A 26,541-nucleotide genomic window follows, 5' to 3' on the forward strand; every position below is an offset into this window, starting at 1 on the left:
TTAGCTTCGTGATAGGAAAAGAATGAAAACGAGGCAACAACTTAGGGAATTAAATTAAAAATGATGTGAAACTTCTTTCTATTAGATAATTCTACCTTTCTTTTCCTTACATGGCCTGAGGAAATAGCATTAGTAATTAGAAAAGTTTTTGTCATAGGGTCAAAATTCATTTGTGATTTTATCATTGTTGGAGCAATTGTGTGTAGCAGTTTAGAAGGGAAACAGGCAGTTTTACACCTTGATCAAATTAAGAAATTAAATTCAAGTAACAGAAAATGCTTTTGGTAGTTAAGCATGATCTCCAATTAGTAGGTATTGCTATAAAAGAAAGAAAATTTTTCACACCTTTGGACAGTATAATTCAAAGTAACATAGTTATAACTAATTTAGATGATTCAATGCATGATCATACATGGTAATTTAATGAACCTATCAAAATAGTTAATACTTCTTATTTGCACACACAAACATATGTATAGAGGAAGAGCCTAGAGGAATATAAACCTCTGTCATGGATTTTTCTGGGGACGGAGGATGATGCTAAGGCAGCAGAAGAGAGACTTTGATCTTCACTGTGTATGCTTCTGTATCGGCTTGTTTAATCAGGATGTGTTGAAAAGTAAGACAGTACCAGAGACTGAGAAAAGGCTACTGTGCTGTCAGCCTGTGCATCAGTCAAGACAGTGTACAGAACGCGATCTCCACCCTCCACACTGTAAGGACCAGGTACTTACACACTCGAAGAACACGAGCTCTCCCGTGTGGTGCTAACTTCTAGGCACAGTGTGGAAGTTCAGGGGAGTGAGAGACCAGTGTGTGCCCTAATCTCTTCTCTGGGAGAAGAGGTTCCGTGGAAGAAGGTGTGGCAGAGGTCTTCTCAGTGTGAGGAATAATCTGAACCCAGGCTATTTCTTACCTTGTAGCGTGCTCAGCATGCATTGCTTCAAGGAGGATACAGGGATGAGTGAAGCATGGTTCCTCATCTTGTTGGCTAGCTGGTTGACAACACTGAAAACTAGGATGACATAAACGAGTATGGGGGGCTGCGTTTGCAAAGGGAGGTGGAAACACGTGCTGGAAGTTGAGACAAGGGGAAGAATCACCCCACAGGAGGTTCTAGTGGTGGGCTTCCTGGGATGGTGGACGTTGGATCATGGTGCTGGTAGAGTGCTGTAGCAGAGCCGGGCGATGACAGTAGGCATTTTAAAGGGGGAGATGGGAAGTTGAAAATGATGTCGGGAAGCCCAGCTGGCTTTGAGTAAACAGAGAAGAGATGTTGTTTTCCTGGAAGACAGGGCAGTGGATTTGGTGTTATTACCGAAGACGTAGCCGTGGGTGGGTAAGCTTCCTGCAGAGTGAATTTAATCTCACAAATGTAAAAAAATTCTAAAAGTTGATTTGAGTTAATGTAAAATTTTTTCCCAAAGGGTCCTTTTATTTCAGCTTACGTTGGTATTTCCTTTTTCTAGAGCTTGCCATGGTGGACGTTGAGATGTGTGAATATTCACCAGCAGTTGCTTGAGGAGCGCTCACCTCAGCTTTTTGCTCTTGCTGAAGACTGCATCGATCAAGGTATGCTGCAAATTTTGTCTGCTTTGAGCATGTAGCTCTGTTATGTTTTCTTGGCTGAGACTTTCCTTTTTCATTTATTGCTTGACAGCGTATGGTAACTTTTTGTCTGAGGTTGCTTCTCCACTCTTTCTGAGTTTGGACTATCACAAATTATTAGGATGTCAGATTATAGGATTTCTTTTTTATCTTTGAATTTTAAAAAAGTCAATCAGTGTTATTTATATTATTAATACAGACTTAAACAAGTGATTTATTCTCTGTAGTTCACCTTGATTTTATTACAAATTGCCTAAAGGTATTTAAATATTTTCTTGGTTTCTTAATGTAAGAAACCTTGTTAGAAACCAATGTAAACTCCCTTTATTAAGAAAATAATCCCTAACTAATTGGAACTGGAGTAAATTGTGCTGAACTACATGCAGAACAGGAAATTATTTATCCTATATCCTGAGTACATGAAGAAATAATTCATTTTTTTAATTAATAATATTTGGTAGAAAATAAGTGTAGTGAGGATGACAGTAGGTAGGGAGACATTTTTGTAGTTTTTTCATTATTTTTATTGTAATATATAATGTACATATGGAAATATACCTAGAATAGAAATGTAAAATTTACCAAATACTTGTAAACCACATGCCCCTGTAAATGCCTTTGTTGCAAGTAACCCTTAGGCTTTTTAGGGAGGCATTACTTGTTTATGGCTATGCTGGGTTTTCCTTGCTGCTTGGACTTTCAGTTGCGGCAAGTTGGGGCTACTCTGGTTGCGCACAGGCTTCTCATTGCGGCGACTTCTCTTGTTCTGGAGCACGGGCTCTAGGGCCCGTAGGCTTTAGTCATTGTGGTTTGCGGGCTCTAGAGCACAGTCTCAGTAATTGTGGCACAGGGCTTAGTTGTTCCTCAGCATGTGGAGTCTTCCCCAAATCAGGGATCGAATCTGCGTCTCCTGCACTGGTAGGTGGATTCTTTGCTGAGCCACCAGGAGAGTCCTCGGGAAGCATTTTGAAAATAGGAGGAAATCTTGGACTTAGTCTATATTTGTTCAGGATTTTAGGTTATGTAAGACTGTGGAACAACCAAGGGCAATTAGATCTGACTTGTATATGTAAAAAAATATATTCTGAGCTTGAACTTGGTATATAGGAAACAATATTTGTTCTGCTATGAGATTTAAACCTAACGTGGTAGCAGATTGACTTATTAAATGTAAGGAGTTTACTTTTCTATATAGTGATATTTCACTAAGTGTACAGTGATGCAATGAAGTAACAGAACTGCGAAACAGTATTTCTTTTTCCTGTAGAAGTCTTTGGTTTAATGCATTTGGATGACAAGAGATTTTTATGAGCAAATATAGGCTACAGATGGGAAAACAGTGGAAACAGTGTCAGACTTTATTTTGGGGGGCTCCAAAATCACTGCAGATGGTGATTGCAGCCATGAAATTAAAAGATGCTCACTCCTTGGAAAGAAAGTTATGACCAACCTAGATAGCATATTTAAAAGCAGAGACGTTACTTTGCCAACAAAGGTCCGTCTAGTCAAGGCTATGGTTTTTCCAGTGGTCATGTATGGATATGAGAGTTGGACTGTAAAGAAAGCTGAGTGCCAAAGAATAGATGCTTTTGAACTGTGGTGTTGGAGAAGACTCTTGAGAGTCCCTTGGACTAAAAGGAGATCCAACCAGTCCATTCTAAAGGAGATCAGCCCTAGGTGTTCTTTGGAAGGAATGATGCTAAAGCTGAAACTCCGGTACTTTGGCCACCTCATGCGAAGAGTTGACTCATTGGAAAAGACTCTGATGCTGGGAGCGATTGGGGGCAGGAGGAAAAGGGGACGGCAGAGGATGAGATAGGTGGATGGCATCACCGACTCAATGGACATGAGTTTGAGTGAACTCCGGGAGTCGGTGATGAACAGGGAGGCCTGGCGTGCTGTGATTCATGGGGTAACAAAGAGTCAGACACGACTGAGCGACTGAACTGAACTGAACTGAACTGATAGGCTACAGAATCATCTGTATTTTCAAGACTGTAAGCAACTGTCTAGATTGTGAGTTCCTTGCAGGCTGATTTTTTCTTGTTTCTGCTTAACAGAATGCCTGGAAAATAATAAATATTTAGTGCATATTTGTTGAATAGTGATAGCTAGCATTTATTGAGCCTTTACTTTTAAAATTTTATTTATTTATTTTGGGCTTCACTGAGTCTTTGTTGCCTTGAAAGCGGGGGTTACTCTCTAGCTGTGTTGTGCAGGCTTCTCATTGCAGTGGCTTCTGTTGTGGTGCATGGGCTTAGTTGTCCCGAAGCACGTGGAATCCCCCAGAACCAGGGACTGGACCTGTATCCCCTGCATTGGACCACTAGGGAAGTCCTGTTGAGCCTTTTCTACATTCACTTTTCAGAGGAGACATTGTAGAACTCCATTTGTCCTCCATCTCGATAGCAGTTTTTATCTGAGTTAACTTCTGTACGAGAGTTTTTCAAAAAGTGAAATATTATAGAAGTTATGAGAAAATTAATCCTACCCAGATACCATATGGGATCTTGAATCTTCTCATAATAGTGTTGCCTAGGCGTGGAGTTCTCTTTCAAATGAAATATGAAGTTGGACTTGGAGAAAATTAAGACCTGATGCTCAATTTACTGGCATCATTGTCCTCTTTCTATTTTTAGTAAAATGAAAATTGTGTAGACTAAGTCTTCCCCCGTTCGTGTCATTTCATATTTTTAAAATGAAGTGAGATACATTCCATAAACAAAGTGCAAGGGAGAGAGAGAAGTGGGGATAAACTTCTAGTTCATGAAATCGGATAAAGTTTTGAAAGCCAGGGATGGGTTGAACATTACTGATTCTAATGGGGGAAAAAGTTGATTTTTCCAGAGGATAGTGAAAGCATTTGAAAGAAGATGGTATCAGTATTCAGCCACTATTTAATTTTGTAAAAAAGTAATTATGTTGTACTGTGTAGCATATTAAACAATTTCATATGCTTCATTATACTTTTATGGAGTGTTGGTAAAGGAGCAAAACACAAGATGTCACTGGGAGTTTTATTTCTTTCTCTTAATGTAAAGGAAATCAAGTTTGATGCAGTTGCCAGAGGGAAAGCCACACCTTTTCCTTTTATCCCATATTATGTAAATCTACATTTATGTCTCTACCTTAACCACATCTCAGTGACTAATGTTCTTAATGATGACCTTTAATTATTAAAAGAAAAAAAATACCTTCTTAATGTACCATATTAAAAGGTAAGAACCATATGATGTGTTGTAGAGAGAATTCTGAGACGTAAAATATAGTTCTCTAAACAGAAAGGGTTAACTAAGATACCTGGAAAATACGACTCTAAGTGACTCATTCTTCACGTGGTCTGTTCTTTTCTGCAGTATATTTCAGCATATCATTTGCTTTGCCTTACAACTAAGAATTTTTTATGTTGCTGTTCTAGGCTAATCAATGACATTTTTCATTTTATCTAGTTGTAAATTGGTCCATTTTGGCTGTGTCTAAGTAAGTCTGCACATGGCTTAAACTGCAGCATTTTCATAAAAAATTTTATTTAAAAAAATGTTCTGGGATTTAACCCAAATATTGACCAAGCATTCAGTTATATTGAAATATTGTTCAGTATCCAGAGAAGAATATTATATTTGAAATGTTGCCCTTGAACAATCATCAAAAAGTTGGCAAGATTTTTTTTTTTCAATATGTGACATATAAGCAAGTGTGATCTTTATATTTTTGTCCAGGAACGTTACATCAGTATAGTGTAGTGGAATAGAGCCCATCAGAGTGTCAGCATAACTTTGCTGGACTGATCACGTCTATGAAAGGAGTGAGTTAGAACCTTGAAAAGTCTGCTCCTCAGCACACTCTGAGGTCTTCTTTTGGATCTCATACTAATGAAACCGTGATTCTCTGAAGAACTGCTTAAGGGCGCACAATCATTTATTGAAGCATCTGGTACTGAAAACGTGTTCCATATAGCGCATGAGATGTAATATTGAGGTTTAGGTGTTTGAAGATGAGCTTATGAGGAAGTCACTGTTCAAAGAAAACAGGCTAAAATACTTTGTCTGAGATTCCACTGTAACGTCTCCAGACAGCTCTGTGACTCTAGGCTTATATTGTCTCCACATCCAAAGAGTTCAAGAGATTAGTTTCTTGGTGACTGATGTATGCATAAATTAAAAAAATTTTTTTTGATACTTTGGAATGAATGTCATTAAATATACTTATAATCTAATCACAAGTATCTGATTATCCGTATGAATCCATAGGGATTTCATTTTAAAAATAGCATTAAAATAATCTGATGAGAAGAGATTTTGGTTTTAGCATGCATTTTAAATATAGTGGTTTGACATTTTGACCCAGAAGGTTATGATTATTCTTTACCATGGAGCACCTAAAGATTTATTAAAATGATAACTATATGTCTGTTGGGTCAACAGGCTTTATTTGTTTATTTATTTCATCTTTTCTTTAAACTTCAGTTATCCAAATCTCAAAACTTTGTGTTCAAGGTTGACTCACTGTTTTTCATCATTCTGTGTATCTCGCCAGTTCTTAAATCTTATCAGTTCTTGCCTAAGGGTTCCATATCCATCCTGCTTTTCCATTCCTACAACTCTTATCCTAGTCAGTGTCTGAAATCTGTAGTTTGGAAAGACCCATTAGAGATTATCTTGTCCAGCTAACTCATTTTCCAAAGAATTGAAACTCAAAGAGATTGTCCATGAACCAGAACGATGACCTGGAGTTTCTGACTCCAGATCCTGCTTATCTTCTCCAGATCCTCCCCAAATCTTCTCTTCATTACTTTTCTCTAAACTGGTCAGTAGGGCAGAATTCTAATATCTAATAGTTATAATGCTGTTCCCATTTCAGTAGTCCATATTCCATACCAAGCACTGTTCTAGGTCTTTAAATATATTAACTGGCTTATTCCTTGCAACAGGTCTGAGATAGAACTGAAGACTTGACATAGGAAGGTGTAGTGGTGGGTTTGTGTGCCACCCTTTTTTAACAGTGTTTCTGGAGTGTAGTTAACCTACAGTAAGACAATCATGAAGGTGTGATCACTCATCTAGAGCCAGACATCCTAGAATGTGAAGTCAAGTGGGCCTTAGAAAGCATCACTACGAACAAAGCTAGTGGAGGTGATGGAATTCCAGTTGAGCTATTTCAAATACTGAAAGATGATGCTGTCAAAGTGCTGCACTCAATATGCCAGCAAATTTGGAAAACTCACTAGTGGCCACAGGACTGGAATAGGTCAGTTTTCATTCCAATCCCAAAGAAAGGCAATGCCAAAGAATGCTCAAACTACCGCACAATTGCAGTCATTTCACATGCTAGTAAAGTAATGCTCAAAATTCTCCAAGCCAGGCTTCAGCAATACGTGAACTGTGAACTTCCAGATGTTTAAGCTGGTTTTAGAAAAGGCAGAGGAACCAGAGATCAAATTGCCAACATCCGCTGGATCATGGAAAAAGCAAGAGAGTTCCAGAAAAACATCTATTTCTGCTTTATTGACTATGCCAAAGCTTTTGACTGTGTGGATCACAATAAACTGTGGAAAATTCTGAAAGAGATGGGAATCCCAGACCACCTGACCTGCCTCTTGAGAAATCTGTATGCAGGTCAGGAAGCAACAGTTAGAACTGGACATGGAACAACAGACTGGTTCCAAGTAGGAAAAGGAGTACGTCAAGGCCGTATATTGTCACCCTGCTTGTTTAACTTATATGCAGAGTACATCATGAGAATCGCTGGACTGGAAGAAACACAAGCTGGAATCAAGATTGCCGGGAGAAATATCAGTAACCTCAGATATGCAGATGACACCACCCTTAAGGCAGAAAGTGAAGAGGAACTAAAAAACTTACTGATGAAAGTGAAAGAGGAGAGTGAAAAAGTTGGCTTAAAGCTCAACATTCAGAAAACGAAGATCATGGCATCCGGTCCCATCACTTCATGGGAAATAGATGAGGAAACAGTGTCAGACTTTATTTTTTGGGGCTCCAAAATCACTGCAGATGGTGATTGCAGCCATGAAATTAAAAGACGCTTACTCCTTGGAAGAAAAGTTATGAGCAACCTCGATACCATATTCAAAAGCAGAGACATTACTTTGCCGAGTAAGGTCCGTCTAGTCAAGGCTATGGTTTTTCCAGTGGTCATGTATGGATGTGAGAGTTGGACTGTGAAGAAGGCTGAGCGCCGGAGAATTGATGCTTTTGAACTGTGGTGTTGGAGAAGACTCTTGAGAGTCCCTTGGATTGCAAGGAGATCCAACCAGTCCATTCTGAAGGAGATCAGCCCTGGGATTTCTTTGGAAGGAATGATGCTAAAGCTGAAACTCCAGTACTTTGGCCACCTCATGCGAAGAGTTGACTCATTGGAAAAGACTCTGATGCTGGTAGGGATTGGGGGCAGGAGGAGAAGGGGACGACAGAGGATGAGATGGCTGGATGGCATCACTGACTCGATGGACGTGAGTCTGAGTGAACTCCGAGAGTTGGTGATTGACAGGGAGGCCTGGCGTGCTGCGATTCATGGGGTCGCAAAGAGTCGGACATGACTGTGCAATTGAACTGAACTGAAGACTCAATTTAAAGTGTAGAATTGGTGATGTTTTATATATATATTTATATATTTTATATTTATATTTTAGGGCATCATGCTAAGTGAAATAAATCAGAGAAAGCAAAAATTGTGTGATCTCACTTCCATAGGGAATCTAAAAAACAAACAGAATAACGAAAACCAACTCATAGATACAGAAAACAAATAGGTGGTTTCCAGAGGAAAGGAAGGTGAGAGGGGCAGTATAGGTAAAGGAGATTAAGAGGCGGCAAACCTCCAGTTATAAAATAAATAAGCCATGGAAACTTAATGCAGCATAAGGAGTGTGGTCAACAATATTGTAATAATTTTGTATGGGGACAGATGGTTATTAGGCTAGCGTGGTGATCATTCATAATGTATACAAATGTCAAATCACTATGTAGTACACTTGAAGCTGACATAATATTGTACATCAACTGTATTTCAGTTGGAAAAAAAGAGGAAGGAATGAAAGAAAGGATATGATTAGTCTAAACTTGAGACCAGAGAAGGCTTTGCAAAGTGGCTAATACTTGAACTGATTCTTGAAGAATGAGAAACAATTCATTAGGTAGTTGGAAAGGGGATGTAACATGTACAGAGAGAGGCACAGAGACTCGAGACATCTTTGTGTATTTGGGATTTCCAATAAACAGTTTGGAATGGCTGGACAGTGTTGGGAGTTGTGTGTCAGGTGATGCTGCAGCAGGCTGAGAGGAGCTAGGTGGATAGGAAATTGGAGCTCTGTGTTGTTGGTGACAGCCATCAGAGAGTTTCTAAATATTTGCCCACTGTTCGGATATTTATTGAGCACCAGCTGTGACAAGTGCTAGGCTTAAACAGCAGTGAACAAGACACATGTGGACCCTTCTTTTGTGACCCTTACAGTCTAGAGGTGGAGTTATAACCAAATTCTACCCGTCTTTCAAGGCCTAGCCCTTCTGACAAGGTTTGTTCAACTATCCCAGCCTTACGGATTTTCCCCCTATGGTGTTTATGGCCAGTACATCCCAGTTTCAAATCAAATTTACTGTATATTGAATAATGATTATGTGTCTTTTCGTCCTAGTGCTTCTTCCGTCGTCTTTTTAGGGGAGCACAGGGCTTAACTTTGCTGTAGGATCTAGCCCAATTATAAGCTTGTAAAATAATTCAGTAGATACTGATTAGAATTGTAGGATGGAGAAGGGAAGGTTGGAAAGGGGTGAGAGGCAGGAGGAGGATGGAAAAACCAGAGGGCTGACGGTTGGAGACAAGCTTGGGAAGTATGGAGGTCAGGGAGAAGAGGATTTTTAAAAATTTTTTGAGGAAATGAGTTGGAGTAGGCTGGCACTTCCCTATGGTTGTGTTCCTCCCTGGTCTTCATGGCTTATGATGGACACCCTCCATCCAGCTATCGAGGATCCTACGAAGTTTCCATTCGGTTGGCATTTTTACTTAGGTGACTGCATTTGGCTCTGAAGGTGCCATCTGTCTATACATTGTAAGTACTTACCTAGTGGTTTTATAATTCAGTCATTCCTTTTTTTCCCCCCCTAGAATTCTTTTGTAAAGAAGAACTCATCAACCAGGGTTATGTGAGAACCCTAAAATTTAGTCTGTTTAGGAAAGGCAAGATATGTTCTTAATTTTTTCTTTAATTGCTAATATTTTGGACTTAAATTTTTTTTGGAAACAGAAATCTCTAGAAAAGTTGCTAGTACAAAGAACTTTTTTTTTTTTTCCTGAAACTGTGTAAAATAAGTCGTTGAATTGATGCCCCATCACTTCTGCACATTTTAGGGTGTTTTTCCTACGAAGGCATTTTCCTGTACAATCACAATACAACCACCAATATTAGGAAATTAAAATTGATTAAATACTAATATCTAATTACTGCTGTTAACATTAGCCAGTGGTGCCCAAGGCATCCTTTATAGCAACACGATCCAGTCCAGATCATGGACTGTAGTTGCCGTAGCTCTTCAGTGTCTTTCAGCATAGATCTATCACAGGCATTGTGCTGTGTTATTCTCACTGCCTCCTACCAGGGGGCACACGACTTCAGTTGGTCTCATTACTGGGAGTACTAACTTTGGTTACTTGATTAAGATGGTATCTGTCCGTCTTCTTTCTTAGAGTGACCCATTTTCTCTGTACATTTTTTGTTTCTGAAACAGCTTTGTTGAGATATAATTGACGTACAATACACCTGACATACTTAAAATGTCCATTTGTAAAGTTTGGACATGTATTTACACCTGTGAAACCATCATCAAAATTGAGATAATGAACGTATACTTTGTTCCCCAAAACGTCCTCGTGCTTGTTGGGAATCCCATGCTCTTACACCCTTCCTGATCTCTCCTTCAGCCGCTCAGGCCACCACTGATCTGCTTTCTGTTACTACGTATTAGTCTGCATTTCCTTGAATTTTATAAAAGAGATTTCATATAGTCTCACACTTTGTGTGTGTGTGTGTGTGTGTGTTTAGCTGGGTTTCTTTGACTCACCAAAGTATTTTGATTCATCTATATTGTCACCTATAGCAATAGTTCATTCTTCTTAATTGCTAAGTAGTGTACCATTATATGGAAATACCATAATTTGTTCGTTCTTTTATCTGTTGATGGAAATTTGATTGCGTCCAGTTTTTGGTTATCACTCTTTATAATTAATTGTTGTATGGTGATGTACTTAAATACCATATAAGTCTCCTATTCCTCAGTAAACTTTGAATTTATGCATTTATATATTGACATTAGTGTGCACTCAGATTCCAAATTCATTCAATGGATTACAATTTGGCGTTCATTATGTCCCACATTTGGCCAATTGAGGCTTGTTCAAGTTGGCTTCTGTGCCCTTTCAGCATATCTTTGAGTGCTTCTTTATTTTCTGACATGAGAAGATGCTTTAGCCTTCCTTATTTTGTATTACTTTGCTCTGGCCCTGGAATCAGTAATTTCTCCAAGGAGCTCTGGTGCCTTTTAAAGTCTTTCAGTAGCCATAGCTGGAAAGTATGTGTGTGTGTATATGTAAGTACACATGTACATCTGGGTCTATTTCTGTATTTATCTGTGTATTAAAAACCATGAATTGCATCATCTCCAATTCCAATCCAGTATCACAGAATTTATTTTAGTCTTCTCTCTTCCAGATTTCTAACTCCTTTCTTTGACAGTGAAAGACCAGGCTCCCATTAACCTCAGTATGAGTGTGTGTACAGTCTTCCGGTACGCAGTCAGTCTCTACATGCTCCCTTGGCCCTGACCTTGGGGAACCCACAGCTTAGTCCTTGACCTGGCTCTTTTGAATGTTGGTTGAGTCCCTGGCCCTTTTGAGCACACCAGTTGAGACCCCAGTCCCCACAAACACTACTCTAGCCTCTGACTGATCTCGAGCAGACTCTCTGGGTGAGCTGTGGATCTTGCAAACATGCTGGCTGAGCCTTTGGTCAAGTCACCAGGCCTGGTTTTGGGAACGCATAACACAAGTTTCAGACTTAGGCAAGCAGCCAGCTGAGGCCCTTTTTTGAGACCGTTCTTAGCAAACACATTGGTTGAATCCCAGTCAAGTCCCTAACCCTGACCAAAGAGCTCCAAATTAAAATTTAACTGTTCAGAGTGTTTATATTGATATTTGTATGTTTTTCCTAAACTGAAAATCTTGTTAATGACAATGTTAACATAATTATTTGCTTTACATATAAAATATTTCAATGGGAAAAGAATAGTCTTTTTTAGCAAATGTGCTGGGACAGCTGGGTAACCACATGCAAAAGAATGAAATGGGACCCTTGCTGCTGCTAAGTCGCTTCAGTCGTGTCCGACTATGTGTGACCCCATAGACAGCAGCCTACCAGGCTCCCCCGTCCCTGGGATTCCCCAGGCAAGAACACTGGAGTGGGTTGCCATTTCCTTCTCCAGTGCATGAAAGTGAAAAGTGAAAGCGAAGTCGCTCAGTCGTGTCCGATTCTTAGCGACCCCATGGACTGCAGCCTACCAGGCTCCTCCGTCCATGGGATTCTCCACTATATAGAGAAGTTAAGTAAAAATGGATTAGAGTCCTAGTGTAAGAGCTAAACTCTTAAGATTCTTAGGAGAAAATATAGGATTAAATCTTTATGACTTCAGATTTGGCAGTAGATTCTTAGATGTGACACCAAAAGCATGAGCAACAACAACAAAAAAATAGGAAAGTTGGACTTTATAGCAAGATTATGAACCTGTAGCAAGGTCTATTCAGAAAATTTTCAGAACTTTTGTGTTTCAAAGGACACTATCAAGAAAGTGAAAAGACAGGCCATAGAGTGGGAGAAAATATTTGCAAATCATTTATCTGATAAGGAACTTGTATCTAGAATATATAAAGAACTCTGACAACTCAGTAATATAAAAGACAAATAACTCAGTTAAAAAATGTGCAAAGGATATAAACAGATATTTATCTGGAGAAGACATTCTAATGACCAATAAGTACATGAGAAAACATTTGATATCAGTCATCAGGATGATGAGAATCAAAACTACAATAAGATATCACTTTACACCCACATGGGTAGCTGTAATTTTTAAAAAGTGAGATAATCATATTGTTGAGGATGTGGAAAAGTTGGAACACTGCTGGTGGAAATATAACATGGTATAACCATTTTGGAATACAGTGTGGCTGCTGCTGCTGCTGCTAAGTCACTTCAGTCGTGTCTGACTCTGTGCGACCCCATAGATGGCAGCCCACCAGGCTTCCCCATCCCTGGGATTCTGCAGGCAAGAACACTGGAGTGGGTTGCCATTTCCTTCTCCAATGCATGAAAGTGAAAAGTGGTAGTGAAGTCGCTCAGTCGTGTCTGACTCTAGCGACCCCATGGACTGCAGCCTACCAGGCTCCTCCGTCCATGGGATTTTCCAGGCAAAAGTACTGGAGTGGGATGCCATTGCCTTCTCCGACAGTTTGGCAGTTTCTTAAGTATAGAATCATCATATATTTATCATCAATCAGCAGTTCCAAGGTGTATATACCCAAGAAAAATGAAAACATAGGTCCACCCAGAATTTTGTATATGAATGTTTATAACAGCATTATTCGTAATAGCTAAAAGATGGACATGTCCATCAACTGATATATGGGTAAACAAAATACTGTATATTCATATAGTGGTTTCTATTATACTATTTTTTAGCCATAAACTGAAATGAAGTGTGAAACATACTTCAGCACAAGTGAACCTTGAAAACATCATACGAAATTATAGAAACCAGATATGAAAGACCACATGATAAATAATTTCCTTTATATGAAATGTCCAGGATAGGTAAAGTTAGGATCGGAAAGTAGATTAGTGGTGTTTAGGGCTATGGGAGGGATGAGGGGAAGAGAGTGATAGCTAAAGGGTTCAGGATTTATTTTTGAGGTGATAAAAATGTTTTAGAGTTGACTGTGGTGATGGTAGCACATTTCTTGGGATATACGAAACGCCATTGAATCGCACACTTCAGATTGGTGGACTATATGTGCATGAATCATCTCAGTAAAGCTGTTGAAAAATTTCACCTTACATACACAGCATAGTGACTATAATGAATAATTCTGTATTGTATATTTGAGAATTGCTGAGAGAGTGGATCTTAAAAGTTCTCATCACTAGAAAAAAAATTGTAACTATATGTGGTGATGGATGTTAACTAGGCTTACTGTGGTGATCATTTTGCAGTATATTCATATATTGAATCATGTTGTACACCTGAACCTAATGGCATGTTATATGTCAATTATATTTCAAAGAAAAGGTAAAGAAGATTTAACCCAGGAATTTCTTAAAATGTTCAAAACCAAAATGAAGTCAGGTGTACAACTTTACTAAGAAAATGTTAAAGGCATACTGTTAATCTTGAATAGGATGATCACTATTGTCAAGATGCCAATTGTGTACATATACACAATGGAGTATTACTCAGCTGTTAAAAAGAATACATTTGAATCAGTTCTGATGAGATGGATAAAACTGGAGCCAATTATACAGAGTGAAGTAAGCCAGAAAGAAAAACACCAATACAGTATACTAACACATATATATGGAATTTAGAAAGATGGCAATGATGACCCTGTATGCGAGACAGCAAAAAAGACACAGATGTGTATAGTGGACTTCTGGACTCAGAGGGAGAGGGAGAGGGTGGGGTGATTTGGGAGAATGGCATTGAAACATGTATACTATCATGTAAGAATCGAATCGCCAGTCTATGTCCAATGCAGGATACAGCATGCTTGGGGCTGGTGCACGGGGATGACCCAGAGGGATGTTGTGGGGAGGGAGGTGGGAGGGGGGTTCATGTTTGGGATCGCATGTACACCCGTGGTGGATTCATGTCAATGTATGGCAAAACCAATACAGTATTGTAAAGTAAAATAAAGTAAAAATAAAATAAAAAAAAAATGCCAATTGTGAAATTACAATTAGTGCAGTTACAAACATTTTGAAGAGAGAACTTGCCAATTGATTCTGGAAGAAAAAGTGTGTAAGAATAGTCAAGCCAATTTTTAAAGAGAAAGATAATCATGGAGACTTTCAGGTATAAAAGTTAGTTAAAAGCTAGGATAATTTCAACAGTATGATACTAGCAAAGAAATAATATGATGAAAAAATTTAACCTTGCATTGTGTCAGTATCTTTGATTTCATATGTGTGTCCATTTTGTAAACTGAAAATCTTGTGCCAAACAATATTAATGTGGTGACTTGCTTTGTCGCAAGTATAAAAAATTTGAGAGCAGCGCCAGCATGCCAACTAACAGTAAGACCACTAAATAAGGCTCAAGATGTCTTTGCAACTGTCTTTGTCCTTTCAATATATTACATTAAGGATATATACTGTGCTCTAAGTCATTTGCAATTACTCTTTGTCACCAACATATAGGGTTTTAGTTTTCCATTTGTTTTCAGTTTTTAGGGATTGCTTTTTTCTTTCTGATTTATTTTTTGATATGTAAAATAATTACATGATTCCAGAGTCAAAACTCTGTAACTAGATCTGTTCAGAGAAGTTTCCCGTCTGTCTCTGTTTTCCTTCTACCCTATTCTCCCTGCACCTCCACCTGCCTCTTTTAAAAAAAAGAGTTTATTTATTTATTTATTTGGCTGTACTGGGTCTTTGTTGCTGGGCTGGCTTTTTCTTGTTCATTGCTGGCAAGTGGAGACTACACTCTAGTTTGGGTGTGCAGACTTCTCATTGTGGTGGCTCTCTTGCTGTGGAGCACAGGCTTAGGGCACGTGGGCTCCAGTAGTTGTGGGCATGCGGGCTCAGTAGTTGCAGCTCCTGAGCGTCAAAGCACAGGCTCAGTAGTTGCGGAGCACAGGCTTAGTTGCTCCGCAGCATGTGGGATCATCCTGGATCAGGGATTGAACCTGCATCTCCTTCATTGACGGTTGAATTCTTTACTGTTGAGCCACCAGGAGAGCCCAGATCCAGGTTTTCTTGAGTTTGGTTTGCATGGAGGAAGTCTACTGAAGGATTTTCACAGTGAGAAGTTCGTGTTTAGATGCCTGTCTGCCTTTTAAAGTAAGACCTGTGCATCTTGATTTGGCTTCTCTGAGTTAAGAATCTCTTTAAAGGACTGGCAGTATATAAAAAACAGTTTTTTTCAGGCTCATTTTATTTTCATTTCATGATAAGATAAAGGGTGTCTGTTTCTTAGCTATAGGTTTCTGTCAGATTACTTGGTGAGAAGATATATAGATTATGTTTTGCAACATCACCTCTACACCTTGGTCGTTCCTCTGCCAACTCCCTCTTCCCCTTTTCCCAACATGTGTGGATTCAGATTTTGGCTTTGCCACTTCTCAGCCGAGCTGACTAGTTAGTAAGCTGACTAAGCTCAGTCTTCTCATGAGTTAAATGAGGTTGATGTCAGCCCTAAAGACATCATTGTGTGAATTAGCACAACATGTAAAATACCTAGTGCCGAGCAGAGTAGGGGTCAGTCGATATCACTTTCCTTTCAGCTTGAATAGTAGAAAACGGATTCTCAGTCTTTGGACATTGTAAGTGTATCTTCTATCATCCACCGTCCTTCTGTTCATATGAATTGCTTTGTGAAATGCTGATCCTGTTGCTGGAGACGTTGTGAGGGACAGTTTGTCAGGGACGTTGTAGAGGGATGGACGAGGTGACCTGTTGGACACCCCCTTGGTCTATGCCAGTAGCCCCTTTATTGTATATATTTTTTATTTTGAAAGTCATTTTCTTAGAGATACTATGTTATTAGGCTATTGTACTCCAATCTTTTCATCTGAGGTGTTCGGAAAAATACAATATGACTGCTAAGCCAATACTTACTTCCCTGGTGGCTCAGACAGTTAAGCGTCTGTCTACAATGAGGGAGACCTGGGTTTGATCCCTGGGTCAGGAAGATCCCTTAGAGAAGGAAATAGCAATCCGCTCCAGTACTATTGCCTGAAAAATCCCATGGACAGAGGAGCCTGGTAGGCTACAGTCCATGGGGTCGCAAAGAGTCGGACATGACTGAGCGACTTCACTTCCCTTTCAAGCCAATACTTACTCATTTTCTACTTGATACTCATATTGTCTCAGATATATCCAGATACACATCTGTTTCTCCTTTTAAGGGAGAAATTCTATATTCTTTATGTGGAAAACTGTGTATTGATCTCTTCATTAGATTTTCGTGTTGTTTAACTCTTTGCAGATTGACTTGGTATGTTGTATCATCACCTGTATTGCCATATTTTGGGCAGCGTGATTAAGACAGACACTCTAAATAAGAAAGAGCAGGGTCATGAATGATATCTCTTAGGACTGTGTGGAGTAAAGGAGATAATGTATGTAATGTCCTTAGCTTCTAGGTTGGAACATATACGTGCTCAGACAGTGCTTGCTATGGACTGTTACAGCACGTGTTCCTCATTTTCCAGACTTGAAGTTCTGTAAGAGTAGGATCTATGTAATACATGTATTTTACATATTATGCCCTAAATGTTTTACTTACTAATGTAGTTTTATTCTCATACTTTAAAAAATATATATATATTTTATTGAAATATAATTGACTTAAAATGTTTCAAGTACACAGCAAGGTGATTTCATTATTCAAATATACATAAATCATTTCTGAAATTATTTTCTGTTATAGGTTATTACAAGATATTGACTACTTTTCAATGTCTCATCTTTTGTCTTACAGTGATGAAGCTAAAGGATCTGTTTGTGGATGATTCAGGTCGATGTTTGGCTGTTCAATTCCATCTGGAATGTGCATATATATATTTATATTATTATGAATATAAAAAAGCAAAAGATCAGTTCAGTATTGCTAAAGACATCTGCAGATTACAAATTGATTTGACAGGTAAGATTTTTAACCTTTTGTGGATAATTGATGTATGATAAAACTAGTATATACATTGATGGTTTGGCTGTATTTTATGGTGGTATTTGATTATCTGTGTCCTCTTGGTTGCTTTACAAAAATATGTTTTTAAGATTTTATTTAAAGAGTTAACAGGTTTAGAAGAAAATTGAAGCTATATGTTCTTTATTCTTGCAAATGCTCACTTATTTTCTAATCTGGTTAGACATTTGGGTAATGTATGATAGCTAGGCAGTACACAAATGAACCTCGCCCACTTAGTTGTGACTGTGGGCTTCCCAAGACCCCTCCAGATTCTCAAGTGTAGTTTGGCTTCACATTGCCCTTTTCTGCAGATACCTACCTGTAGCTTCTATCTTGCCTTTCTTGTATTCCTTAAGAACAGAAGTTTTTTGACTTTGGTTTAGATGCTTCTTCACTGTCTTAGAATACTGCCTGGCATATAGTAGGCACTCAATAAACATTTGTTGGATGAACAAATAAATTACAGAATTTTTCCTAAAATCTGTGTTTCTTCTGAGTACCAAACAAGAAACATTGTTTTCTTTTAGTGTATCTCCTTGTCCCTAGCCTAAAAATATTGACATTCCCTGTTGAAAACATTCATGAAAGTTAAACATCAGCAGTTTGTCACACCATTTACACCTGTTGAACCTGGGCTATGTGAGTGTTGAAACAACAATCTGTGAATGTTGAAATGATTGAACCTGTTTTTCCTCTCTAGGTTGGGTCTAGATGATCTTTGAGGCCCATTTTTAGTCCCTAAACTCTACGCTCATTGAGGTAGTCCTGTCAGTAAAATCCTTAAGATATGAGATAAATATAACTTAGTGGCCTAGTCTGGAATATTAGCCACCTTTTATTACGTTGTTTGTATGGGGAAAATTATTAAATATCTAACATAACTTTGGGAATAATGGCCATGTGTAACTTGGAGTCTTATATTTGAGATATAGTTATATGTAATATGGATTCCTGGTGACTCAGACGATAGAGAATCTGCCTGCAGTGCAGGAGACCCTGGTTTGATTCCTGGGTTGGAAAGATCCCTGGAATGGATCTGAAGAATGGCTATCCACTCCAGTATTCTTGCCTAGAGAATTCCATGGACAGAGGAGCCTGGCGGGCTACAGTCTCTGGGGTTGTAAAGAGTCAGACACAGCTGAGCAACTAACACTTTCAGTATAAGTTGTGAAGTTAGTTTTAGAAATTATGTTTTGATCCTAATAGACTTTTTGGGGGGATCATTTATAAAACTAGTATCATGGTACTCAGCATAGTCAGCTTTAACAGTTGATGTAGTTACTAGTTAGTTCTTCATATTTTTTTTTCCAAGTTAAGATTGAAAAGCTTAAAAATACAAATGTGCTCACAAATATAAAATGAGAATCAGATTATAATTTTTTTTCCATTCAGCTCTCGCCTTTCTATAAAAAAGTAAGCTGTGCTAGACCATCTCAATAGCTATTTTTAGTATAATATGTTTCAATGGTTGTTGTATGATATAGAGCCAGACTCATCACAGGATGAAATCCAGACTTCTTAGACTGGTCTTTGTAATCAAGAGTCTTTGTAATCTTACTCTCACCAGAGAATAGATGTTAGAGCTTGTGCTTCTCTTAAAGCTGTTCTGCAGCTAGCTATTTCAGATACAAAGTAAAAACAATATTTGGCCTTATATGGAGCCAGATAATGTAATAGAAAGATTGGGATTTAGAATCTGCAGACCCTGGCTTTAAGCTCTGGCTTTGATACTAAAAACTGTGTAATCTTGAGCAACCAAGACTACACTTCAGAACTTAACACTTTTTCATCTGTTGTATGGAGAGGAGAGTATTTCTTCTCCTTGTTACATTGAATGCATTCTTTTTTGAGAAGGGAGGGAGATTAATGCAAAGGTAAGTATGGGGAATTTCTAGTGGCAGAAATTTGAGTTCTGGGCCTATAGCTTCCTGGCTTTATAATTTTATAAGTCACTTTAAAGTCATCATGGGGCTTCAGGTTTCTCTTAATTGAAATGCGGGAAATACCTCATAAGCTCTAAAGCACTCTGAAAGTACTACTGTTTATGATTGTATGGTATTCTGGTTGGCAAGTTACTAAATATAATTTAATATATGTATTTTCAGGTGCTTTAGGAAAAAGGACACGGTTCCAGGAAAATTATGTCGCACAACTTATTCTAGATGTAAGAAGGGAAGGAACTGTCTTTTCAAATTGTGAATTCACTCCAGCACCCACTCCTCAGGAATATTTAACCAAGGTGAGTAGGATCATATGCTGTTTAAATTAGCATCCAAGTCTAATAGTTTCCATAGGGAAGTTTTGTAGAAACACCGGATGGAGTGGGAAGAGGCTTTTTTGGACCCTTCTTGAGCTTTTACTTACAAGGTGGCTGGATGTTAAAAAGAATCTAAAACAGAACCCATTTTAAAGCCATTTTTATCCTCAGAGATAAACTATTGTTTCTCTTCTAGATTTCGGTAAGTATGAATTAATAATGTAATTACTTGTATATTACTGCCCTGAAAAAAATAAAAAAGGCAGACTGAGTAGAAACTAATTTTTCTAGTGGCTGCCCTATTTTTTGCCTTCTGTTGATATTCTCAAGTATTAAGAGCCTTAACATTTCTTATGCTTCTTCTAAATATGTAAACAGATGATCAGAATTCCTTTTTACAAGTTTTCTGATCTGTCTTCAGCTACTCTGTTATTATTGGGCTGGTTTCTGCCATAGAATGTGTTTCTGACTTGGGTAATACATTCTCTTGTAGCTTAAATTTATAGTTTTTGGTTAGTTTATCCACTCAATAGGCTTTCCATCTGCTTCTGTGAAGGCTATTAGCATTTATATTTTCTTATCCCAGAGACCCCAGACCAACATATCTGCTTGTAATTTGGTTGATGTTACTGTCCTTGAAGCCTGTGTTTTCCCACTTTTCATTCCAGAGCCTGTAAACAAATTTGCTTGGTGCACTGAGCACTAAAATTCTAACTGTACTGAAGATAATGCCAAGAGTAGGGGCTAGGGAGACGGGAAAGAAGAGTGGCAGCAATAGGCATCCTGAGGAATGTCTTTGATGAGATCTTACATACTTCCTGGGCTTGCTCCAAGTTTTCTGTTTGTTTTTGTGATATTTTGGGGGCTAGTGAGCAGGGACAGCTATGGATTCTTAAGGGAAGAAGGAAGGGAAGAAGGGAAAGATGGAGAAACTCAGGGATGAGACCACACAGAGGGACAGCCTGTCTCTCCTGCAGTAGGAGAACCATGGCTGAAGGGGTGTTTGTACCACTGTGTGGCTGCTGGTCAGGGAGCTGTGGTATCTGCTCCCATCCTGTCTTTACTTCTTGTATATACCAGACCCTCCTCCTGCAGCTTTTTTTTTTTTAGCACACTGGCTTTTATTCATTCATTTTTAAAGATTTCTTTTTGGCTGCTCTGGGCTTAGTTGTGTATGGGCTTTCTCTGGTTGTTCAAGTGGGTACTGCTCTTCGTTGCAGTGCACAGGCTTCTCATCATCGTAGCTTCCCTTATTGCAGAGCATGGGCCTTAGGCATGTGGACTCAGTAGTTGTGGCCCATGGGCTTAATTGCACCTCAACATGTGGAATCTTTCTGGACCCGGGAACAAACCTGTGTTCCCTGCATCGGCAGGCAGATTCCTAACTGCCGGCCCACCAGGGAAGCCCCTCCTCAACTTTTTGATGTAACCCAAGTCCCTCCCTGTGTCTTAATTTAACTACCATAGACCTGGTGTTTAGGCCAAAGCACAGCATCAGTGAAAAAAAGTTGGTTCTGCAATCCAAGAATTTAATTCAGTAATCCATCATTGTTTATTTATGTGTGCATGTATACTTGTATGTATGTATTTATGTGGAGTTGTATGGAAAATTATCTCCTGTGATTATAAATAGAATATCATGACTGTTACAAGAAATGCATAAAAATAATGTGTAATTTAATATGAAATTTATTTAATCTTTCATATTTGAATAAAATACATTCAGATAATCTTGTGATCTTCATTAATTACCACTTAAAGATGGAAACTATAAATTATGTAGGTAAGGATTAGATAGAAATAGCTTTATACTCATGGATGGAGGATAGACTTGTTTGATTAGTGAGAGATCTTAATTCCTTTTGTCAAAGATACTGTTAGATTATGAAATATACCACAATTCTGCTTGATAATGAAACTTCTCAGGAAAAAAGGAACACTATGATATCAATTATAATGATTATAAAATATATCATGATTAGAAATGTTACGGTGTGAAGATGTATATCTTAATAATTGAGGAAATAGGATAATTTTACTGTCAGTGAGGAGCATAGTGTTTCCTGTTTCCCTTTGGGCCTTCCTAGATTTTTAATTAGTTATTAATGGGGAATTTACATAACCTATAGCTACTGGACTTTAGGCTTTAATAAGCCAACAGTTATGAGGAACCCCAGTGTGCAAAGCACAGGAACAGACTCTCTTCTTTATTGTTAAATCATCAGTGTGCAGTCTGAGGAGGGAGGATAAATTAAAATTGTACATTGAACAGGAAACACAAACACATGATCGGCATCACTGGTAAAAAGTATGCGTTAAATGCTGAACAGATTGGAGATGTACTATGTGCTAGTTTTTTTCTTTTATTTTATATTAAGCACAATACAGCAGTTTATTAAGATGCTTAGAATGACTACAAAGGGAAATAAAGACCGCAAAATTATACATTCTACAGCTGTGTGTCATGTATAAGACAGTGTAGATGAATACATGAGGATGGTGTTTATAGGTAAAACTAGATATCCCAAATGGCACTCACTGATCTGTTGCTTCAAGACAACACACTTTTGTACAGATCTTAAAGGTGTCAAAATTAGTAGTCTCATAGTCAATCCTTGCATGTGATTTTAGCATAAAAGATTTTAGAAAACTGATCTGAAATATCACAATTTTCATTTTTGTCAGCTGTAATGTCAAGGATTTTCAGAACAAGAAAAATGCAGTAATACAGGACAGTCCAGATGTGTGTCTCATGTGACTAGCCTCTGTTGCAAAACTGTACATGGTTATGGGCAAAAACTCGGAGAAGGCAATGGCACCCCACTCCAGTACTCTTGCCTGGAAAATCCCATGGATGGAGGAGCCTGGTGGGCTGCAGTCCATGGGGTCGCTAAGAGTCGGATACGACTGAGCCGGATACAACTGAGCGACTTCACTTTCACTTTTCACTTTCATGCATTGGAGAAGGAAATGGCAACCCACTCCAGTGTTCTTGCCTGGAGAATCCCAGGGACGGGGGAGCCTGGTAGGCTGCCGTCTATGGGGTCGCACAGAGTCGGACACGACTGAAGTGACTTAGCAGTAGTGGTAGCAGATGGGCAAAAACTAAGTCTGTCCAGAAGTCCACACCTGTGCAGTTTCATGTTTTAGCTTAATAATCTAGATATAACACTTATTACACAGCAAGGGCAACACCAAAAGAAGAAACAAACTGTGATGTGTATACAGTAGCAATATCATAAGCATCATTTGAGTAGGTCTGAAAAACTGTAGCTGTTTTTTTTTTTTTTTTTGGCCATGTCAAGAGGCATGTGGGATCTTAGTTCCCTGCCCAGAGATTGAACCCCTGTCCACTGCGTTGGGAGTTCAGAATTTTAACCACTGGACCTCCAGGGAAATCCCTGAGGCTAATTTTATGGCTCAGTAGAATATTACGAGGTTGGCATGAATCTAAAGTAGAGCCATCTTTTAAATTTGCAATGTGTGGAACATATAGGCAAGTGGGTGCTGCAGCCGACCGGTTTTAATTTCAAAAAGTGCTAAATAGGAACACAGAGAATCTTGAATGAAGATCGAAGTTATTTTGATCACCCATCTGTAGCTGACAAATAAATGATGCTCTGTTGCTAAAGCTGACCTGTCTCAGGCCTTCTGTGGGGGAGTTGGGGGAGTCCTTGCTGGGAGGTGGAAGCTTGGATCCTTGTCACGTCTTTATTGTCTAGCCGGATTGAGAACCTGGGAAGGTTATTATATTTTTAGCTTCCTCGTTTGTTTTCTCCCACATCACACTTTTTAAAGGGATCAGATTATATCTATAAAGACACTCCACAAACATTGGCTATCATTAAGCAGGTTGATACATCCCTATCAGGATGTGAAAAGGTGGGAATTTTGAGTACTGTAGAGTTTCACTGTCCAGTGCTGTAGCCACATATGATTATTAATCACTCTAAAGTTGCTTGGTCCAAACTTAGATGTGCTAAAGTGTAAAAGATGTACTAGATTTCATAAACTGTATGAAAGAGTGTATAGTATCTAATTAATAATTTTCTATTAATGAATGTTACAGGGATAATATTTTTGACATACTAGGTTAAATCGCTTTTGTTTATTTTTTAAAGTATAGCTGTTAGAAAATTTAAAATTATATATGTAGATTAAAAAAAAAACTCTGAAAAGCATATGTTGAAAATGGTTGGCCACCAGGGTGCACTGTGTGCCTAATAGCCCAGCCTTTTGAAGTTGTACAGGCCAGGGAAGAAGAGGCACTTTCTCAATGCCTAGCCGCCTGGAGTTCTGTGTTCCTCCTGTCAGGAGTTGTTGAAGGCTGTATTCTTTTCCCAAAACCTTATAAATAGAGCTAGGCCTACAGTTTAGTCTTCCTAGTTTAAGCTACTTTTATTGAATTGGAAGAAAAAAATTAAATTGATTTTATTGAGGAATAATTTACATAAAATAAAATGCACCTATTTTAAGTGTCCAGTTTGGTGAGTTTTAACAAATAGACCCATATAACCACACTGTAATCAAAATACAGAACCATTTCCATTAGGCAGAAAAGTCACCCATACTTCTTTGCAGTCAGTCACTTTCCCTCCCTGCTTTCTGTCACAGATTAGAGCTGGTCTTTTTTCCATAGACTTTCAAATAAATGGAGTCAGATAGTATGACTATTCTGTGTCTGGTTTCTTTCACTTAGCATAGTGTTTTGAGATTCATCCTTGTTTTAATACCAACAATTAGCTCCTGTTTATTGCTGAGTATTTATTATTTCATTGTATGGATAAGCCACAGTGTGTTTATCCATACTGTTGGTAGACAGCTGAGTGGTTTCTAGTTTTTGGCTATTACGAATGAAGCTGTTCGGAACATTCCTGTGTAAGTCTTCATGTGAATGTATGTTTTTAATTTTCACAGGTAAATGTCAAGGATTAGAATGGCTTGTATTAGGTATATTTTTAGCTAGAGAAACGGTCAAACTGTTTTCCGGAGTCGCTGTACTATTTCACGTCCCCACCCTCAGCATATGAGAGCATTAGTTGCTCTGCATCCTTGCTGGTGCTTGGTATTATCAGTTTAAAATTTTTTGCCGTTTTTGTGAGTTGTGTGTAGTGATTTCTCGTTGTGATTTTTGCCATCTTTTGATGATTAATTTTTAAAAATCTATTTTATTGAGATATAACTTACAGATAGAAAACTTTTACTTATATAATTGGATGGGATTTGAAAAATCCATGCACCCAACCATTGCAGTCAAGATACATTTCATTACCCTAGAAAATTCCATCCTGTCCCTTGGCAGTTAATTCCACACCTTCTCTGGCCCTAAATAATCATTGACTTGCTTTTTGTGACTATAGATAGTTTGCCTTTTCTAGAATTTTGTGTGACTTGAATCCTACAGTAAGTATCCTCTTTTCTGTCTGGCCTCTTTTGCTCAGCGTGATGTTTTTGAGTTGAGATATGTCTGTGTGGTTTTATGTGTCCGTACTTTCTTTTTATTGCTGATTAGAATTTCATTAAATGTGCATAGCATAATTTTTCCTTTTAATTTATTTACCTGTTGACAGACATTTGGGTTGTTTCCAGTTTGGGGTTATTACAGATAAAACTGCTATGAACACACACACACACACACACACACACACATATACATATCTTTGCGTGGACATGTGTTTTAGTTTCTAATCGATAACTACAAAGGAGTGGAACTAAGAGCTCATATGGTAAATATGTTTATTATAGGAAACTAGCAAACTATTTTCTGTGGTTGTACCATTTTACATTGCTACCAGCAATGTATGAAAGCTTGAATTGTCCCAGATCCTAGGCAACAATTGGGATTGTCAGTCTTATAATTTTATCTGTTTTATGTATGTGTACTAGTAGTTCATTCTGATTTTAATTAGTATTTTCATGTGGACTACTGTTATTGAGGATCTCTGCTTGCTGATCAGCCAACCTTTTGTAAAAGGTCTTTTGTAAGTTTCATATTTATGTTGAGTTTTTTATCTTTTTATTAAGCTGTAATTCCATACTTTGAATACAAGCCTTTTCCCGGATATTTGTTTGGTGAGTATGTTTTCTCAGTCTGTAGCTTGACTTTTCACTGTCTTAACAGTGTTTTCAAAGAGCAGAAGTTCTTATTTGATGGTTCAAGTTGTTTTGTATCCTAATTAAAGACTGCCTACCCCAAAGTGGCGAGTCTTTTCTCCTATGATTTCTTTCTTAGAAGTTTTTTATTTTCAGCTTTTACAGTAAGGTCTGTGATTCATTTTGATTTAATTCTTGTGTATGGTATGAGATCTGGGCAGAGCATTATTTTTTCCCGAGTGGATATGCAGTTCTTCTAACATCATTTATTGAAACAACTTTCCTTTGTTGAGTCATCTAGGCACCTTGTTGAAAATCAGTTGACCATATAATATGGGTCTGAAATTTTGGACTCTGTTCTCTTCATTTACATTTCTGTCTTGTTACTACAACACTGTGTGGGCTTTGTAGTTGTTCTTGAAATCAAGTACTCTAACAACTTCTCTAATTCTTCGGGCTTTATTTCTTTTTCCATTGGTTTTATTTTTTTCCTATTCTAGATCTTCTTGAGAAACAGAGTTGGGAATCGATGTTTCAGATTATGATTTAGAAACCGATTAGAAAGATCTGAATATCAGTAGAGAAGCTTTTGCCTACTAGGCTCAATCAAAC

At 38.2% G+C, this 26,541-nt stretch overlaps 1 protein-coding gene across 1 annotated transcript in view; it reads left to right on the plus strand.

The window, feature by feature from the left end:
- TTC27 (tetratricopeptide repeat domain 27) overlaps window positions 1-26,541 on the plus strand; it is a 179,689-nt gene that overhangs the window by 13,996 nt on the left and 139,152 nt on the right. The window contains exons 5-7 of the mRNA XM_052648906.1: window positions 1,470-1,572; window positions 17,370-17,534; window positions 19,685-19,818. Coding sequence (XP_052504866.1) covers window positions 1,470-1,572; window positions 17,370-17,534; window positions 19,685-19,818 — 402 coding nt within the window. The remainder of the gene's footprint in view (window positions 1-1,469; window positions 1,573-17,369; window positions 17,535-19,684; window positions 19,819-26,541) is intronic.

This window comes from Budorcas taxicolor, chromosome 11 (assembly GCF_023091745.1).
Source record: "Budorcas taxicolor isolate Tak-1 chromosome 11, Takin1.1, whole genome shotgun sequence".
Lineage (NCBI taxonomy): Eukaryota > Metazoa > Chordata > Mammalia > Artiodactyla > Bovidae > Budorcas > Budorcas taxicolor.